At 48.7% G+C, this 20,037-nt stretch overlaps 1 protein-coding gene across 2 annotated transcripts in view; it reads left to right on the top strand.

The window, feature by feature from the left end:
- Positions 1-20,037, top strand: part of ACVR1C (activin A receptor type 1C) — a 37,367-nt gene that overhangs the window by 9,023 nt on the left and 8,307 nt on the right. Inside the window, exons 2-5 of one of the 2 annotated variants that reach the window (XM_056350452.1) lie at positions 4,214-4,444; positions 16,498-16,743; positions 19,104-19,334; positions 19,576-19,743. In XM_056350452.1, the coding sequence (XP_056206427.1) occupies positions 4,214-4,444; positions 16,498-16,743; positions 19,104-19,334; positions 19,576-19,743 (876 nt within the window). The remainder of the gene's footprint in view (positions 1-4,213; positions 4,445-16,497; positions 16,744-19,103; positions 19,335-19,575; positions 19,744-20,037) is intronic. The other variant, XM_056350453.1, reaches the window with a different exon arrangement.

The raw sequence follows: 20,037 nt of genomic DNA, 5'->3' as shown, positions 1-20,037 counted from the left end.
GTGTGCATCTTCCAAGGGCACATTCACAAGGGTCCAGGCTCCTCTTCTGGTTCCACTGAGGTGAGGCATCTGAAATAGCATGGTTGCAAGAAAATCATACTTTGTGGTAACATTTTAAGATCCTCTTTCTGCTCTGTTAACAAAGCATTCTTGATGTATGAGGAAGCATTGGAATGCTTGGAAGTGAGGTCGAGTTCTTGAATCTGTTTTGAGTGTTCTGTCCCTTTTTCTGTGGGAGAAATTAGTAACACAAGTAGATTTCTGGGGAACCTTGGGATTCTGTTTTTGTGGAATTATATTTAAAAGGGGTCTATGTACATCTTCTGGGAAGTGAGAGTCTTGTCCTGTCCACAGCTCAAAACTCAATCTTGTCTTAGATTGAGATTTAGCCACGTTGTTGTTTGGGGTTTTTTTTTTTGGGGGGGGGCTGTTTGTTTGTGGTGGTGGTGGTGCTTTTTTCTCCTGTGTCAGGGCAGCATTTACCCCTGGGTGAGCAATGGCAGAAGCCACAACACTAGGGAAATCTGAAATACGAGGCTGAAGCCTGGGCCAAGGGATGGGGGACGAGTCTGGTAGAGCTGGGATAGAGAGGCTGTGGGGGCTAATGCTGCAGCCGGCACCCCCATAGGAAAGAAAGCAGGACTGCGAGCAGGGGAGTGACGCAGGGAGCGGGTGAAGGAGGAGACGTGTGGACTGGAAGGGTGAGCTGGTTTGGGTTTGGGAGCTGGTGGGGTGTAAATGGTGAGTGGGAGCCCCTTGGGAGGAGGGTGCGTGGGTGGAACAGAGGGGGGCTGTGGGCACTCCTGGGCAGAGCTCCTGGGAGGAGGCGGTGGTGGGAGTCTGGAGCTGCCTAACCATGAGGGGATGGGAGCTGGGACAGGGTGAGAGTCAGGACTGGAGTAGGACAGCAGGAAGGAGCTGGGTTGAGCAGCACAGGCTGAAGGCTTTGTACCTGCTGGGGATACTCAGTGGTTCTCAGCTTTTTAAAAAGGAATGATTTTAAAAGGACCAGTTTGAGCGTGGTAGGAAAAACACACATTAAATTTCCTTTTTAGGATGTAATGGCTTTGGGTGTGGACAAGTTTTTCTCCCTGTGCCCTTCCCCCTCTTCCAAACTGAACGTAGTGTTCCCATCAGGAGCTTGTGTGCCTGTCTGGCGTTGAGTTCTGTGAGCTCAGTTTTTTCTGAAAGAGAAGTGGGAATGCTTGTCGAGCTGTCTTGGCCTCCAGGACTTTCTAGTCTCCAGTGGGCATGAAAATTCTCTGGGGGTATTGAGTTCAACTTTGCTCCCATCCCTGCTCCTCCCAGCTTGTCATCAGGTGGCTGAACGCATTCACTTTCAGAAGCAATGATAACACAGCTGGGTTGTATTGAGAATTGTGACCAAAACTTCACTTCTCTTTGCTGTTCTTTGCATAATGGCTTCTCACAGAAACAGCTCTGTCGGGAACAGGGCTGATGTCCATGGGTCTGTGAACTTCCAGTTGTGGGCAGTAGATGGGACAAGTTGGTTTCAAGCAAAACACTTGGAACTAAAAGGAGAAATGGGGTTAGAGTCTTGTTGTCAGTGATGTAGAAAGAATAAAGGACATCCGTTGGGGTAAAACACTCTGCTTACAACAGTAGGAAATATGGGTCTTCAAGCAGTGGCAGCCCTTGCTTTCCGGGGCAAGCAAGCTGGCTGCCAGGCTTGCCCACCGGTGTGACTTCCAGCCAGCTCTGGTTCCAAACAGGCTCAAGGTGGTGCCAGGCCCCGTTTATTCTGGAATTAAGTGGCTGCCTTCGCTTGGTCATGGTGAGGTTACAGTGTGCCTTGGTCAGGCTTTCCTCACCCTGTGTTTGCGGTGCCCAGGGCAATATCCTTGGAGCTGCGCGGGACTTGCTGCGGCAGTTTTGATCAGCTCCTCTCTCGAACAATCTGTGAAATGCCAGATTATGGATAAAAAACCATCAGTTATCTGCTGTGGATGATAGCGTAAAGACCATTTTTTATTTTTAGGCTGTGAGAAGGGGGAAGAAAACAGCATGATGACATGTTGGAAAACGCTGAAGACTCTACAACAGCCTCATATTCGTTCCCTCAAGTAATGCTTTTATTTTGCAGTGTTGGTGGTGACGCGTCTGTTTTTCTGCTGCTCAATGTCTTATTTACTGGGATGGGATGAGCCTTGCTCCTGGCATCTCTCCTAGGACTACGGTAATGTCTTTAAGGAAGAGAATCACCTGTGCTGTGGCTGTGTGATTGATGGTGCTTGCTCGCCATACCGAGAGAAAGCCAGAGCAGGCAGACAGCGATATGGTTCCTAGCGTACCCTGCATCCAGGATAAACACGAACATATGGTGCCAGCGAAGTTTGTTGCGGGCCTGAGCTGAAGATAAACACTACAAGCTGTTATTTCAGAAGGGTAGCACAGGATGAAGATTGTTGTAAAGAAAAACAAATAGTGCCACAGAAACAGAAAATCAGATTTGTGCTGACGTTTGTCAGGGCTCCTCCGCTCCTCTGGAGATGGTGGGAGATGGGTCCCTGCGGCCGCTGCCACGGGGCGAGTGCTGCCACAGCCGTCACTCGGCTGAGGTGCGATGCAGCGCGCTGAGCGCCGCGATGCTCTCGTGCGAACCGGCCTCTTGCTGCTCGCCAGCTGGCAATGACGGCAGAGGCTGGTTTAGGTGCCGGTTTGATAAAGGTGTCGGGGAGGGAGAGGCAGCAGCTGCTGGGGTACACTGGCTTCTCAGGGCTGGCTAGTGAGCGCGGGGAAGCTTTCCTCTTCCTGGTGGCCATCCTCATCCCCTCGTGGTTTTACTTTTTGGATGTCTATTAAATTTAAGTAAAAGAAACAGCCTCCCCCTGCCCAATTCCCAAAGGGACAGCATGGATTTGTAGATAAAATTACTTTTTTTTTTATTTTTAAAATAAAAATACCCTGGCACCTGTAGGTAGAGCAGGGTTCAATCTTGCAGAGGTGTAAGTGACCCAGGAAGGTGCGCAGAAAGCATTTTGGGGACCCTGTGGTAGGATAAGGATGGTTTAAGTCAATAGTTGAAGAGATCAAGTCTCCGTACTCTAAAATGGGGTGACTTTTTTATTTATAGTTTTTAACAGAAACAAAATCATCATATAAAGTGCACTTAAGGAAGAGTTTCCTGTAGAAATGGTGCTCAGCCTGAGGTTAAGATGTCTTGGTTATTGTGTTACTGCTAATGTGGGCTCTTAAACTTGGCATGAAGCGAGCGAAAACTATTCCTTGTGAAACAGGTGAAGAAAAACAAGGAAGCCAAAATAATTTATGGTCAACATCTGGTGTTTCACTGAGGTGATGTAGCTTTGGTTTCCCCCTCATCTTCCAAGCATCGGTAAAGCCTGAGAATGCACTCGTTATTAAAATGTGTTTCTATTTGATGTGGTAAAATGTGAAGGTATGGTTAAAAACCTGCGGTACTTAAAAAACATCAAACTTTTGCACCAGAAGAAATTGGGCAGCTGTTTGTGTGCTGGAAAAAGGAAGACATGGGGAGGAAAAATCCAGTTACTGCTGTCCATGGGCTGCCTGTGGGCTGTTGGGTGGTGTGTGTCAGGACTTTGCATCATGGTGATGCACAGGCTGGTTGCCCTCACCCCATCGGCTCTGGCAAGACATGCCATTGCCAGCGTGGGGTGGGCGGTTGGCACCGGTGAGGGGGGGCCGTGTTTTGGTATGCCAGCACAGCTCCATGAACAGCAGCTGCTGATATTACTTAAGCTTCGGTACCTAGTAAACATAGCTGTGTGTAAGTACATACCTCGGGAGGGAGCACATGCCCGTGTGTGTGGTGGGCACTGTCTGAGGTGGTGCCTGGTGGCTGTGGGAGCTGAGGACGTGCACCTGGAGACGTGAACCTCCGTCCCCCCGGCCAGGCAAAGGGCGGCTTCCACAGGTGCTTCTCTTTGGGGTGGCCGGTCTTCTCTACCGCGCAAGGTAGATGCTGTCACCTCCCTCTGACCAAGGACCGCGCGGTTCATCTGTGGGTGTTGGGGATCTGTGCTGTCAGGGGCCTCCCAGGACCAGCTTCCTCCTGCAGCCCAGGAGCCCACTCACCAGCATGGGACCTGCGCCGGAGCTCCGCAGGGTGCCGGGGCTGAATGGGCTAGCCTTGGCCAGCAGGCACAGTTGCCATGGGAGGGGGTCTGTCTTCCCAGGGTCTTCTTATAAAAGCTGGAAACCTCTTTTTCAGGTCTCAAGTGCGTGTGCCAGCTGTGCGAGCACACCAACTTCACCTGCCAGACGGAGGGTGCCTGCTGGGCTTCGGTGATGCTGACCAACGGGCGGGAAGAGGTCATCAAGTCCTGCGTCTCCCTCCCGGAGCTGAACGCACAGGTCTTCTGCCACAGTTCCAAGAACATCACGAAGACCGAGTGCTGCTACACCGACTTCTGCAACAACATCACCCTCCGCCTGCCTGTTGGTAAGTGCCGCCCAAGTGCAAAACCCTGTTCAAACGCTTGTGTGACAGCTTGAGGGTGCAGAAATACCGTGCAGAGGACGCAGCCGTCTGTGAGAGCCAGCTAATGGGGATTTTAAAGACGGCCTGTAAAACAGTAGCTGTCTTTTTCCTCAGCTTGCTTCAGACAGGAAAATCTAAACTGCAGCTCTGTTTGGGGAAGAGTGAATTTCTGGCGTCTCCTAAAGATGTTCCAAATGCTGTCTTTGATACCCCACAAGGCATTAACCATGAAGATGAAAGGAAATGTTTGAAGGAAACCGACTTGTAACCTCACAAATTTTATGGGTTTGAATATCTTAAGGGAGCTTGTGGTTTGAATTGGCATTACTTTAGATGATATCTGATGTACTGGGGGCTTGCTGTGGGGCATGGGTCAGCAATGTGTAGCAGCTGTGAACGGGCAGTTGTGGGGTGCTGAGAGCTGTTACCTACTGCATCACAAGGAAATAATCACCTAAAGAAGAGAAAAGCCTTGCAGTGGCTGGAGTTTTACTGTCTCAAACATCTCTGCACACAGTTTTGAAGGACCTGCTTTGGTTGGCTCAGGTGAGAATTCAGAGAGGTTTGGGAAGGCGGGCAGGCAGTTGTAGGTGTTGACTGTGAATTGTGTATGGGAAATGCACCCCCGTGTCTTTGGGCAGACAAGCGTCTGGGTTGGTGGTGAGGTCTGACCCATGATGGGGCAGTCCCCCAGCATGTGAGGAGCTGCTCTCCTCATTGTCCTCGGTCAGTCTGTGTCACTGAGTGCCATGTCTTTGTGGTCTGGAGTGACAAGTGCTTACTGCAGCTTCTGTCGGCACACCTGTGTGTTGGAAGCAAGGGGTCTGCAGTGGCTCCACGGTGGGCAGGAGCACAGGTGGGTCCTCTCTGTTCCTACGTGCTGTATGACCTGTGTCATCATCCGCTGGGGGTGAGAGGACACAAAGTCATTGCTGGGCGATGTCTTTGGCTGATGCTGTTGCAGCAATCTTGTTACTCTCTCTTGATCATCAGGGTCCTGCAGTTCATTTTAGCAGCTTGTAAGGCAGCTTTTGGTGTCAGGTCGGTATCATTGATTCTTACCCAGCAGGGATGAGAAAGTGTAAGATTCCTGGTCCCAATTAGAGGGTGGAAAAAGATTTGCAGTTCCAGGAGCTCTGTGTATTACACAGCTGGTGCAGTTCTTGAGTCGTGCTAGACTCAAAATTGTGTAATGAAGTTGATTCAGTGTGCTTTTTTTTAAAAAAATAAATATTTATACTATTTTCAGATTTACTTAGTTGACTTCTCTTTCCAAGATTTGTGTTTAATCCAGGCTTTTTTTTGAGAAAGCTGTAAAATACACTACTTTATCAGATTATAACTTTTTATAGACTTACACTGAGAGATGTTACAGGTAAGAAAGATGCACATTAATCCATGATTTACAATTATAACTTGCATTTAAGCTGCTGTCGTATAGTACTTCACAGAATTTAAAAGGCTGTTACTGGAAGCACTTGTTATATCGTGTAAGATGCAGGAGGGCAGACAGTGTGGTGCTTGCTGTGGTAGCCGTGGGGACCGTCATCTCCTGGGGCAGACAGGCAGATGCTGGATGCTGCTGGAGGAAGGTCTTTTGCCACTCGCTGCTCCGGAGGAGCCAGCCTGGGCAGAAGCCTGGCAGCTGGGAGGGCTGACCCCCGTATGCAATCTTGCCTGTCGTGTGGGGCAGGAGTAAGGATTGTTTAAGTGTTTTTCTTTCAGTTGACAACAGAAGGGAGATACTAATAGTGGTCATGCTCTAGAAATGTAGAAATAAAATACCACGGGTTTTTGGTTGGTTGGATTTTTTTAAATAATTTTTGTTTTTTTTTTCAAGTTGGGATGCTAGACTCTCTTTGGAGAGTACTGCTGTTTATGGAGGAGTGGTGGAGCCATGTCAGTCGTCCCAGTGCTTGAACTGGTAGTTGCAAACCCTCTGTTTTCATATTTCAGTACCAGAGAAAATTACTTAATTTTTAGCCTGAGCCCTTTGCTCTAAACATTTGGGAGAATTCACATTAGTCAAAAATTTAGCAGTGCTAATTTTATTTGTTTGTTGGTCTTCCCTGACAGCCCTTCTTCACATAATTTGCAGTGTAGGACAGCTTCATTTGGGCTCCAGTAAAAGGGAACTTTTGAAGGGGCATTGCCAAGTGTGTAGGTGAGGAGCTGGGCTGCGCGAGCCGGGGCTGTCCCACGCCGCCTCTGCAGCACCTGTGCCCTTTGCCTTGAGAGGTTTCGGGCTGGAGGTCTACCTGCCGTGCCAGCGATGGGCTCTGCCATGGGGAAAACCAGTTTGAATGCCATTGCCTGGGCTGCCTGTGTGCATTCCTGGGCTTAGGAAATGGCTGTTTCCAAAGTGAGGTTTTAGGCAGCCCCTTGCTCAGCTTGCATTTTTTTCTTCTTTCACTTCTGTTCGTATATGGCACTTGGCAATCCAAATCTGGATCTTGGGTTTGTCTCTGACTGAGGGCAAGAAATTTAAAGTGAAGGCACCATAGCGAGTAACCAGCATGGGACCTCTCAGCTGGCCTGACAGAACATGGAGGCACTTCTAGGTTTAGAAATTAGTCCGCTACTGATGCTGTAAAGGCTTTTGTTCCCACCCCTGGGTATGGGCTAAGCTGGGGTTCACACTGCTGGGACGTGCTGTGCTGGGACTGTGCTGGTGCAAGGCTGCAGGTGGGATTGCTTGGCCCTGGGGTCCATGTGTATTGTCACCTCTTCCTCCTGCAAGTCACTGCGTACCATTGTATGGCTTGTCTCATGTTGGTTGCCTGTCCCTTGTCAGCCATGGTGGGTAACTAAGTAAGCTGCTGGGTCGTTAATGCCGACCTTAGCATGCAGGCGCTCTGGTCTTTAAAATGTACCTACTTTGTCAAGGTACTTATTTAAGGCAGCCCACCTCCCGCCAGCCCCTCTCAACTGAGTACTAGTGCATGCCGTTTGACACTTGGTACAGGCATCTTGATATGGAAGTTCCATCCATCTGTCCATCCACCTATCTATCCATCCCCATTGTGCAGAGTCTAGTTAAAAAGCAGAGAGCGTGCAGATATGAAAAGCTTGTCTTTAGGCAGGAGTGAATCTCATGGAGAAGAAGCCTTGAGAAGGTCCACCATGGTGCACATCCCTGACAGGTGAGGCAGGAATGTTGGCAGGCTCTTCCCTCCTGGTTACTGCAGCCGCATCCAGCCGGGGACACAAGTATCTCCTTTGGCTCTTCTTCGTGCCAACCTGCTTCAGCTCCCCTGTGTGTTAATTACCAAGGGCTTGTTGTAAATGCATCAAGAATGGCTGGAAAATAAACAAATGGCTTACAGCATGAGGATTTCTGAGGGCAGAAAGCAATTTGTGTGTTGTGATTGCCTGTGCATGAATTTCTGTGGTAAAACTGTAGATGGCATTGCATCATTGCATGCCTCGGTCAGCGGCGGAGCTCGTGTTGCTGTGCCTTGTGCGAGAGGAGTTGCTCTTGTCTTGAGTTGTTATTTTTACAATGTCTGAAAATACACATATTTAAGGACCGAGTCAACCTGGACATCTGCTTTTTATGTAGATGCGGTGCTGAGGGACATGGGTTGGTGGTGGGCTTGGCAGTGCTGGGTCAACAGTTGGACTCGAAGGTCTTAAAGGTCTTTTCCAACCTAAATGAGTCTGTGGTTCTTGTTGGCAGGAATTTCATGGTAGTGTTCTGCGTTAACAGGTGTTAAGTTTCAAAGTGCAGCATGAGTTTGCACTAATTGGAGTTTTTCTGTGTTACCTTGATGAATTATTTTCCAGGTTTCTACCATTTTATCTGGGATACTTTCAGCCCCGGCAGGTGACTTGAGGTGACCTTTTGCTGTCAGTGGGGTGTCACAACAGGGCTGCAGAAGGCAACCCGCATGCAGCATCCTCGATGGACCTTTCTGTGCTCTCGCTGTGTGAGAAATGGCCTCGGTGCACCTCAGCGTGTAACGGGCTATTCTGAGGTGTTGCTAATAAGATCCAGAAGACTTCTTCCAGTTGTAGACTTGCATCTCACAGGATTTTCAGGCCATGTTTCAGAGATGGGAGATGGCACTTGTGATCTCTGCCCCCACCCCACGCATGAGCGGAATTTACCCCCCTCACAAGCCTGTTCGCGATGACAGACCTTTACCTACAGCCCTGCAGAAGACTGCCGGTGCTTCTTAGAAGCCGATGCTTGCATTTGGTTATGGTGGAGGGTGGTGTTTGGCTCCACAAAGGGTAAGCACAGGCTGGGGAACTTGTTTCCCATGCCTCCTCCAAAGCAGCAAAGTTGATGTTGGCTTCAGTTACCTCCTTAGGTGGAGGCGGTGACTCCGCAGCTGTTGAACCGGAGCCTGAAGGCTCAGGCGCTTTTTGTCTGTGACCAGACACAGTTAACAGGGCTTTCTTGAGTTCTGGTGTCCTTGTCTGCATGTTTGTAGATGTGTGGGGAGAAGTTTGCGCTGCTACTCATTCTAACCTCTCCATCTCGACACACCCCGTGATGCTGTGTATTAAGTCTCCACCTTTACAGATGCTGAAAATTGAGGCTGGATGGGTGCAGGTGGCTTTGAAATTTGTCACAAGATTCTGGGCTTTCTGACCAGGCTGCTGTCAGAGGCTGGCTGAAGAAAATGTCAGCCTCTCAGAGAAAGAAACATGGGGATGTGTTCGGTGTGTGCAGCCACATGTCTGTGAGTTGGTGGGAAACTGCAGCGCAGCAAAGAATTCTCTGGTTTTAGGTTTTTTCCTTCAAAAGTAGCTCCGTCATTCCAGCAAAAGGCAACGCGCAGCAAGCATGGTCTCCTCTCTGCTCTGTCTTGGGTGACCTGGCACAGCAGCATCTCTAGAACTTAAGATAAAAAGCATATGACTTCTGTTCTGTATTTGCATAATGGAAAATGAGTCAGAGGAGGAAAGAGGCTTTATGCAACAAGATTAAGTTAATAGTGGGATTAACAAACTGTATAATAAGTAACTTCCCAGCTCTCTTCTTCATTCCTATAGCCCGAACTGTACAAAGGCACAAATGGCCCTCATATCACCTACAGTGGCACATGCTAGGATCAAAGAAAGTGAAATATAATAGAATTCCGAAGATAAAAATCCCCCGAGTGTATTCGTGTTGCCCAGAGAGACGAATCATACCAATGAGACTGTTGGACAAGATTCTCTTATTTTGTTAGTTTTCTTTTAATATTGTCTGTAGGTTTTGCATGAGCATGTAATTACTCTTCATTCCCTGGTTTCAAAATGCCTAAAGACATCAAAGCCCTTTTAGGAGAATGGTATGGAGGGATACGATAGCGTTAAAGAAGTCAGACGCCACTGTGCAAAAAGTACTATAAGGTGCATATTAATGCAGAAAATGAGAAGAATCAGCCTTCAACCAATAACTTTCTGAATAAAACCCAGTGTTTGGATATAAATTGTATATTTATCGTTCCAGCTGTTTTCGGACCTTGAGAGCTGCCTCGGGCACTGGAGGGCTGGTGGGGGGGGTGCGGGCTGTGCCAGGGGGGGCGCAGGGCAAAGCTTCAGCTTTCCCTCACCTTTATTTTTGGCATTCCTTGTCTGTTACTGAACAGGATGAAAAGGTCTCTTGTTTTCTTGACACGGTCTCGATCCAGGAGAAGAGTCAGAAGGAAGGTCTGTTCAATGAGTGAAAAACCACAATACTTCTCACTAACTTTCCTGAAATGTTATTGATGGATAGAATGATATTAATGGATAAAACCAGGGAGGACGGGGAATGGAACAAAGGAGGAAGAGGAGGGGAAATATTTTTATATATTTGTTTCTCTCTTCTGTGTGGCTGCTTTGTTGCCTCTTGACTGATGGTTTCTGAAAGCCACTGCTAGGGTTCAGTGGCCAACGTTAACGGTTTGTGTTACTGCTTTGTTGCAGAGTAGTACCAGTAACTTGATTTAGCTGAATGTTTTCTGTCTGTTTTTTTTAATGAAGAAAACGAGTGTCTGCTGTGGCCCAGGCAGCCTTGGGTGGAGGCCAGGACTCAAAAACAGAAGAAAAAAAAAAAAGTGGAGAGGAAGAGCTGCTTGTGACCAAGCTCCACCGGGATCTAGTGCCTTCCAGCCTGCTAGGGGTGGGCTGAGCCTGGTCAGGGGGCTGTGGAGAAGATGTGATCACTGGGACATGCATGGGCCAGTGTGAGAAGTGCTGCGGCCCAGGAACAGCTGGCCTGAACCCATCAGCCTCTAAAGGAGGGATGCTCCCTCTCTGGCTGCTGGCAGGTTAGCTGGCCGTGCCCCGGGACATGGGCTGTCAGCTGGGGCTGCTGTGGCACAGAGCAGCTCGGACACTGGAATGGCTGCGTGAGATGCACCAAACCTGTTCTGTTCCCCCTTCGTGCCGGTGCTGCTCAGTGCTGCAGCTCGGGGGATAATCCCCCAGCTGGGCTGGTATCCTGAGGTTCACCTCAACAACCCCCGCCCCAGGCAGAGCACCAGCCTGTCATAGCTGCTCAGTGGATGTCTTGTTTTGCAAGTATTTCACATACTTTGGTCCATCTTGGCCGTCCCAGATTTTGTGTTCTCTGGAGTGGCTGGTAGGAATACAGCTGTGCAAAGGGAAGGCAGGGGAGGGGGGAGCAGCAGTTCAGATAATGCATCCCTTTATCTCACAGCTGTATGCCTGGCACGTTTGCTTGAACTTCTGGATCCTTAAGCAGACCTTTCCCAGCTGATTTCCTAATGTCCTGAAAGGGGTGATGGGGTCTGTAGTCATGGTGGAAGCTGGAGAAACTTTTAGACTCTAGTCCAAATTGTGCGTTTTTGAAGTTGTCTATTCTGTATGTCTGACTAGAGCCCCCATTAGATGCAATAGATTTTCTTACTGTGTTGGAAAGAAGACATAATTTTTTGCCGCTGTGTAGCTTAGGAACTTAAACATGTATAGTTCAGGGCTTTTAGAAGTCTTATGGTGCCCATTATATGTCAAAAGCAAGGCAAACGTCATGCGTGAGAATGTTTTTTCCCTTGGAGGGGGAAAAAACACACCTTCCTTTTTTTTTTTTCTGCCTAAAAGTACTGTTTTGTTTACACAACTTGGACCGTAACTATGCCATATTGTGAAATTGCTAAATATTGCCAGATGTGCTATTTTTGTTTCATACATGGCAACATGTCTTCAGCTTCTATTCTTGATTAGTAAGTCATTGAAGAGAACATTTGAAATCAGATTGCAAAATGTTGGGATTAATGGTGTTGATTTGACGGTTTTAGGTACTCATGAGGGATTTTCTTATTTCCCAAAGGGTTTAACATTGCACAACTGCCGTAAACATTACCACACTCATCTGGTGATGTCACCTTTAATTGCTGTTTGTGCCTTGCGTGTCATGTGTTTTGCACTTGCACTGCTTGTCACTCCTGCCACGTGCGGTTCGTGCTGCAGGAAGCACCGCGGGTCCCTGGGGGGTCAGGGATGGGCACGGCTGCCGTCCTGGCTGCAGGATGCCATGCTGCAAGGGCTGGGGACAGAAGGTGGCCTGCCACCAGCCGTACAGCGGACAGCAGCCTCCCGCACGTGCTCCCTGAAGAACCAGAAAGGGTCTGAGTAGCTACCACCAGCCTCGATAGCACTTTGTGGTACAACCAGGAGCCTACAGGATGACAGAGGAGTTTTCTGGATGACTCCTTCCAAGAAACTTCTCTAGACAGTCAGGACCTCATCATTTGTCAGGAACTTGGTGGAGACTCCGTGCAAACTGGCCCACATGCCTCCACTTCCAGTCCCGCGGCTAACTTGCCTTCTGCACTTGAGCTCTCTCAACTCAGCAGCATCTCAGAGGAGACCTGTAAGAATCACTGAGCTTGGTTTTATTTTGAACAGCTGTCACTGCATAAGTCATAGAGCTGGCATCTGTCTGTATTCCTGATGCTGGGTGTCACCGTCCTGAGTGGGTGTGAGAGTGTCTTTGAATTTTGCTTCTGCTTTGCTCTCAGTCTCGCTCTCCATCCCCCAGAACAGTGGGGGGGGGGTGAGCTCACGAGCCTGTTATGCTTGCTGTGTCCCTGCTAGACCGGCTGCTTTCTCCAGCCTGCCCCGCTGCTCGCCTGGCTCCCAGAATGTCCTGTGGGGGGGAAATTGCTCTACAAATTAAATTCTATTGCAGTTCTCTCACAAAGCCTGCTCTGCAGTGTTCTGACGATACAAGCTGTGCTCATACACGTTTTCAGTAAAACTGTATCAGATCGCTTTTCTCTTAATTTAACTGCAAATTTTGCAGACTTTTTTTCCTGATAAGATTGGTTTTGTTGCTTTTTTGAAAGATCATCTACGCATTTTTTGTGAGCCCCTTAAAATTCTGCTATAAAACCTGTTTCAGTGATTTACAGTGTATAGAGTGCTGCAAGTTACAAATTACCACGTCCCAAAAGCCTAACCCACACTGTTGTCTCAATTTTGTTGGCAAAACTAGGAACTGAACCTGGGTTTGTAGAATGTATGACAAGGTAGTGCAGACATAGCCAGTGTAGTAAATGCGGCTTTAATATTAAAAACCCTTCAAAAATGGGTACTTACTTCTGAGTTCATTGTGAGTCAGGAGCATGTCCTGCAAGGGAAAGAGCACTTGTGGAAATGCACATTCCTGCACTTGCCATGCTCCACACCTCAATTCTTCATGCTCGCTGTCATCACTGGGTCACGCTCTCAGCTGTCAGTCTGAAATCACGGCCTGTGCGATCTCTCCGAGCACAGGGTGAGGCGTTACTGCAGCGGTGGGATGGGCAGCTTGTTCAGGAGCTTTAGCGAAGAAAAGCTGAGCAAAGCAATTTATTGTGCCCCAAGCAAACCTGACTTTTCCCTTCTTTGAAGTACTGCTGGAGCCGCTTTGCAGTTTCAGGCGATCCTGGAAGGGTTTATGTATATTTATAATTTTAAGATAAAAAGAAAGCCAGCAGTAACTATTACTCTTCTTTTGCCTACACAGGTTTGCCACCTGTAACATCCAGACTGCAAGGGAGCAGGCTTGAAAGTAAAGAAAAAGTGGAGACTGTCAATAAGTTTGCTTCTGGAAAGAGTGGTGCTCTGGAATGGAAGGAGCTGTTGAAAAAAGAGGAGAGGAGCTGGTGGGACTGGGAGGGGGATACAAGCCAGCAGGGAGGGTGCATGGCTAGAAGGGACTGCTGTCACCCGGCAGAGACTGCGTGCTGGTGAAGTGATGTGGGCGCGTGGCAAGGCTCACGGGCACAAGCAGGAGATGCAGGGAAGGATGTTCTGCCAGGACCACTGCTTGCTCTCTGACTGCCTGTCGGTGTTCAGCACAGGGCTCAAGGTCTGTGGCTGCTGGGGGTGAGTATTTTCCAGCAGGACTGCTTGTCACTGCTGCTCTCAGCAGGAGAGCCGCTGCTTCGGTCAGGGTGCCAAGCTCCCGCGCCTGTCTGCAAAGACACCCTCTGGAGTCTCTCCTCCCGCTGGCTCGGTTGCTGCTGTTCAAACCTTCCTGATTATTTTCCTTTTGATGTTGTTTGCGCTGGCCTAAGAAGAATGAAGTTTTATGTTTTGCTCATTTCACGTTATGTTGTTGTTCGGCAGCTGGTGGGAAGAACTGGCATTTTATAGTAAGTATCTTGCACACATTTGCCTTTACCAGCCACTGCCAATAGATAACGAATATGCTTAGATCTGCGGGAGATGGATTTGGGCAATGTGCTGGAAGTGATGTATTTTGAACAGCTGGGGGACAGCTCGTTACCCCAACAGCTGTCCTGCAGCGCGGCAGCCCTCCTCTGCAGCCTTCAGCGGGCTCGCAGCCTGCGCTCGGTGCGGTGGGAGCCTGGCCACGGCGCCAGAGGGGCTGCGGGAGGGGATGTGTGATACGTACTTACCGCACTTTGTACCTGCGTCAGGGGAATCTGTGCCATGTAAGACAGCAGCTTAGGAAATGGCAGTGTGTCATCGGTGAACAAGCAGCAGTTGCAGGGAGGAATCCTGCTTGCAAATCCTTTTACAAATCCACCGGCTGACCCTGGAGTGTCCCGTTGAAGGTCTGTTAAATAAAAAGCCCTTGGGCAAGGTGCAAATGTTCGTTTTCAGAACCATTTGAGTTGTGCACTGCGAACAGACATGGGCCCTTCTGTTGTTACCATTTGGTTTGTTTTCTTTCTCACTTTAATTAAAGTGCATGGTGCTGGAACGTAAGGAAGAGAAGAAAAAGGAACAAGTTAACTTTGCGCAGCAGGCTTGTACCTGGTGCTTCTGAATGTTGAAGTGCGTGGCTTGATAAGGCCTTTTGAAGAAGAAGAGGTTCTATTGTGCTATTACCTGGAGGAAAGCAACAGTTCGTGCTGAGGGCTGTCAGGCTGCTTCTGCTGAGACCCCAACTCACTGGGTGATGTGGAGTCTCAGTTATTCTCAAAATTCAGATTACAGTATTCACGTTGCTTAACGTTTGCCTGAAGGGAGAGAGGGGCTTTTTGCTTGCTAGAACAGCTAAAAGGGATGACTTTGCGTGGTGTGGCGTTCATGATTCTTAAATTTTCTGTAGCCTGTAGATCCACCGTTTGGTACTCGTGATTCTGGTGAGGGGGGTTTTGGGGTTGTGTTTCTGTTTTGTTGTATTTTTAGGAGGGGAGGTGGTGGTTTTTGGTTGTTTTGGGTTTTGCTTTTGAGGGTTTTTTTTAAGCTTATTTACAATTTTTTGGCATTAAGATATTTGTGTGTGTGTGCAAATAAACACCTTAGTAATATGTTCCTATATCTTCTTGATACGTTGTTTTGGGTTTTGTTTTTTTTTTACCCCTGTAGTTTTAAAATGGAAAATTATGAAAGACAGTCCCATTTCTTGACCCTTGTGAAATACAGCTTCATGGACACAAGTTCCAAAAGTGTTCTGTTTTTGAAATCCTTTTAATGCCCATTTACTAGAACTTTGTATTCCCATATGCGTTGTTAGGAAAGTTTTTTCCAAGGATTTTCAGCAGGGACAGCGCGCTGAGGAATTTATACACAAACTTTCAAGTGTGGGAAGGGCACTGTGCCCAGTGGCAGTGGATCCAGCAGGGTGTCTCTTGCTGAAGGCAGGTTACCCGCATGTGGAGCTGCCACCCATGCTACTGCGTGCAAAACGCAGGTTGCTGGCTGTGGGGGTGGTGGGCACGCTGCGTAGCCTCTGCAGCGGGTGACATCTTGGTCGCGATCCTGCAGTGAGCTTGCTGGTCCTGTCTCGTGATCTTCTGCTGTGGGGAGATGGGGGATCAGCTGACTGCAGACGAATGGTGTTTTGCCAATGCAAACAGATTAAAACGGCATACTCTGTAGGGTTCCAGCTGTGTTTTTGGAAATAGGATTGCAAGGAAAGGTCCTTCATGTGTTTGCGGGCTTGTACTGAGAGGTGGGGTGGGTCTACGTGGAGAATCATAGAACCATAGAATTGTTTGGGTTGGAAAAGACCCTTGAGATCATCACATCCAACCATTAACCCAGCACTGCCAAGCCCACCACTAAACCATGTCTCTCAGTGCTGCATCTACATATTTTTTAAACATCTCCAGGGATGGAGATTCCACCACCTCCCCGGGCAGCCTCTTCCAGTGCTTGAGAAGCTGGTGGCCAGGACACATTGTGCTGCGAGAAGTCTGTAGGTTTAGTATCAGATGAGTGGAGACATGACTGGACACTTCCCTGCAGGGAGGGGTCAGCATGTCCGAGGAGCTTTCCTGGGGGCAGGCATGGCGATGGTCTGTGTGGCTCCTTCCCTCCAGCTCTGCACCACTGGATGTCTCCGTGGTGCTTCCTTGAGCAGCTACTGGTGGGATGATCTGAGATGGTGGTGTTTGGTGGCGGTCACAGTGCCAACCTGAGGCCAAGCTACCTGCAAAAAAGGTGGTGGTGGGGGGAAAGACTCTAACTTAAGCAATGTGGTCTGTCTCGCTGCTGCTGGTCCCGGTCAGGATGACTGTGGGAAATCATTACATCTTAACATGTTGTCACTCCACAGCCCTTCACTTACTGTCTTTTTCCCTCCACGCTGCTCTCCCTTGTGTCTTTCAAAGCAGCAGAGCCTCCCAGCAGAGCCGGCGCGGGAGCGGTGGTGCTGGCAGTGACGGTGGCGGTGCCGGTGTGTGTCCTGTCCCTGGCAGCCGTGCTGGTGGCGTGCAGCTGCCAGGGCCGGCGCTGCGCCCGCGGCAGGGCCAAGCAGCCCAACGTGGAGGAGCCCCTCTCTGAGTGCAACCTGGTGAGCTCCAGGAAGACACTGAAGGATCTCATCTACGACATGACGACCTCTGGCTCTGGCTCTGGTAGGTGGGGGCTCCCCTGCCTGCCACCCTCGCCTCAGTGTGCGGTTGCTTTGCAGGCAGCTTTCGCAGCAGACTTCCTTGATGCTTAAACCGAAGGCGAGCGTGCCGTCTTGCTTGTAGTGTGATGAAGAACGTCTCCTGCTGGGCATGGGGTGCCAGGGGACACTGGTGACAAGTTTTATGTCAGGGGAGGTTTTGTGCCGATGTGTTTGGCCACACCTTACGGCGGCAATAGGGCTTCGTTTGCTCCTTTTCCATCAAATCACAAAAGTTCAATTTTTTTTGTTTGACTGGAAGAGTTAAAAAAGCTAATTCAGAGGTCAGTTCCAGATGTGAAACAGAAGGTTGCTGGCTGATGTGGCACAGCTGGTAATAAAAGGCACTAATTTAACCGAGTGAGTCAGTATGCCACTCCTGGAATGTTTACAGTGGTGCCAAAATAACGTTACTCCAAATTCTTGTTCTGAGCAGAACACTTCTCAGTATTTTTCCCATTTCTGATACCCTATCTGCTCTGATGCCTCCATTGCTATTGGGAAGTTGTTAAATCAAATAGATGCAATTCAGAAATTCCAGCTCACCGGGGTGGTGGCCTGTCTGGTGTATACAGCCCAGCTTTCTGTAACTAGAACTTGAAAAATTTGTAAATCAGGCTTACTTTTATTTATAAGTGAGAAATGTATAAGTGCTGCTTAATTTCATTTACTCTGTTTCCCATGAACTACATACCTTTCAGGATTAATTTCTTGTACTTCCCCAGTGTTTTTTCACAGATGTGAGTAGGCTTTGCCTTGATTTACCCTGAAGTTTTAACTGTATGTGACATCCTTGAGCTAATATCAGGGCTTAGCTTGCGCAGGGCCGCAGCGGAGGCAGGTGGAGCCTGGTGGCACCCAGCAGCGCGTTCGTTCCCATTGCAGCCATGCAGTGCGTCCCACCGGCGAGGCTGGCAGCTGCAGGGTGCCAGGGCTCTGTCGGGGAGACCAGAGGGGAAATTTCAGTGCATTTGAGCAAGCTGGCCTTCAAACTAGAATTTTTCCTGTTGATTATTTTATTCTATTAAAAGCAAGGTTGCCTTGGTTTAAAAAATAAATAAATTGTTTTAACCCCCAAACAAAATACAGTATCAAAGCAAACAAGGCAGGTGTTTAGGGCTAGCAAAACAAAATGAATCTGTGATGATAATATTCTTTTTTTCTTTTTTTTTCTCTTTTTCTTCTCTCTTTCTTCTTCTCTTTCTTCTCTCTTCTCTCTTTCTTCTCTTTCTTCTTTTCGCTTTTTTCTTTTCTCGTTTTCTCATTTTGTTGTTTCCTCCTTTCTTTCCTTCCTTCTTTCTTTCTCCTTTCTCCTCTCTCCTTTCTTTTGCTTTTTCTTTTTTCTTACTTATTTTTCTTATTTTTCTTTCTAAATTTTTGAAATTCCAGCCAGAACCAATCAGCTAATTGATTGCAAAACAAAACCAAATTAAGTAGTTCAGGCTTGCTTTTCTAACTGATTTTTTACAAACTTTTTTAATGTTTATTTGGGATTAGGGAGGTAAGGTTTGGGGAAAGAAAGGTACCTGTCTTATATGGGTCTCCTGGCTGGGAAATAACATACCCGCGTTGTGGTTGACTTGGAAGAGCAGGAGGGGAGGAGTGAGCCAGTTGCGGGCAGGGCTGGCAGCCGTGCCGTGCCGTGGCAGAACCGGGGCTGCTGAGGACGCAGCAGACAATGCCCGTCGCGGGGACTAGAGGGGCTGAGGGCCAGCCCTGGCGTTGCCGGTGACATGGTTATTGCATCTGTGGTGGCCTTTTAGACATCGGGCACAGCCAGTCTTTCTCGCTTTGTTAACAGAATAGCAAAGCTGGGCTTATTTGCCAGGCAGGCCACAGTCTGCACACCAGATTTTTAGACCTTTTCTGTTTCTACCCCCTTACCTGAAGGGTTTGTGGTTCCTGTGGTGACCCAGACTGGGTTATGGCCCTTGAAGGAATGTGTGGAGCTTATCCTCATTGCAAGGGGGGTGTCTGTGGCACCCTTCGGCACACTACCAGGTGCCAGGCTGGCTCCGGCATGCACCAAACCATGATGCCGGGTCGGGTCAGCCTGCAGGGTGCCGGTGGCAGGGAGGGATCGCACCCAGCTGGCTTCAGCACCGAGACTGTTCATTGTACCTCGTGGCAGGCACGATGCACGGTCATCCTGCAAGTAACACTAGAAAGTATGATTTGGGGAGATTTTGGTTGGGAGAGGATTTTCCCTCGGTACTGTTTGAAAGCGAAGCCATGAGTATAGCTCACTGGAAAATGCCCCACACTGGGATTTGAAGATCACTCCTGAGCTACTTGCCAAATACCCATCTCTTCTCTTTACACTAGGTTTACCTCTGCTTGTACAAAGAACAATCGCAAGGACTATTGTCCTGCAGGAAATTGTAGGAAAAGGCCGATTTGGTGAAGTCTGGCGTGGAAAATGGTGTGGGGAAGATGTAGCTGTGAAAATCTTCTCCTCCAGAGATGAACGGTCCTGGTTTCGGGAGGCAGAGATTTATCAGACAGTGATGCTGAGACATGAAAACATCCTGGGCTTTATTGCAGCAGATAACAAGGGTATGCTGTGAGTTGCGTGTGTAATCCCTCGTGTCTGTCTCAGAACTGCTTTTGCTGCCGTTGCTCCCATCTGAAACACCAGTGGGACCCTGCAGCTGCCCTCTGCTCCTTCCCCGTGGGGCGGCCGGCAAGCTTATTCATTGGCATGCCTGAGCCAGATGCAAAATGGGGAAGGCTTATCCTGGCTAATTTATTTTGATTTTTTTTAATAAAGCTGAATAATCTTGCTTCCTCCGGGTAGATAATGGGACATGGACTCAGCTCTGGCTTGTCTCCGAGTACCACGAGCAAGGGTCCCTCTTCGACTATCTGAACAGAGGCACGGTGACGGTGGAGGGCATGGTCAAGCTGGCGCTGTCTGTGGCCAGCGGCCTGGCGCACCTGCACATGGAGATCGTCGGCACGCAAGGCAAGTGCTTCCCTCCTGCCTGCCCTTTGAGAATTTTGAGGAGTTATTTGGAAAAACGTTTATGGGTGACATGGTATATTAAAGCATTTTACAGACTGTTACACTGCAAGAAACAGTATTTTAAACTGCAAGAAACAGTATTTTAAACTGCAAGAGACACACGCTTGTAAGCGTGTGTGGTGCAATATAAACAGAGGAGTATCATCTCCCCACCGCCTGCGCCTCCTTCCACGTCTTTATGTGGATGCCCATGAGGGATGCTAAAGGTGAGCTCTAATGAAGGATTTTCTAAAC

Source organism: Falco biarmicus, chromosome 8 (genome assembly GCF_023638135.1).
Source record: "Falco biarmicus isolate bFalBia1 chromosome 8, bFalBia1.pri, whole genome shotgun sequence".
NCBI classification, from domain to species: domain Eukaryota; kingdom Metazoa; phylum Chordata; class Aves; order Falconiformes; family Falconidae; genus Falco; species Falco biarmicus.
Note: the sequence above shows the minus strand (reverse complement) of the source record. Positions and strands in the feature narration are given on the sequence as shown.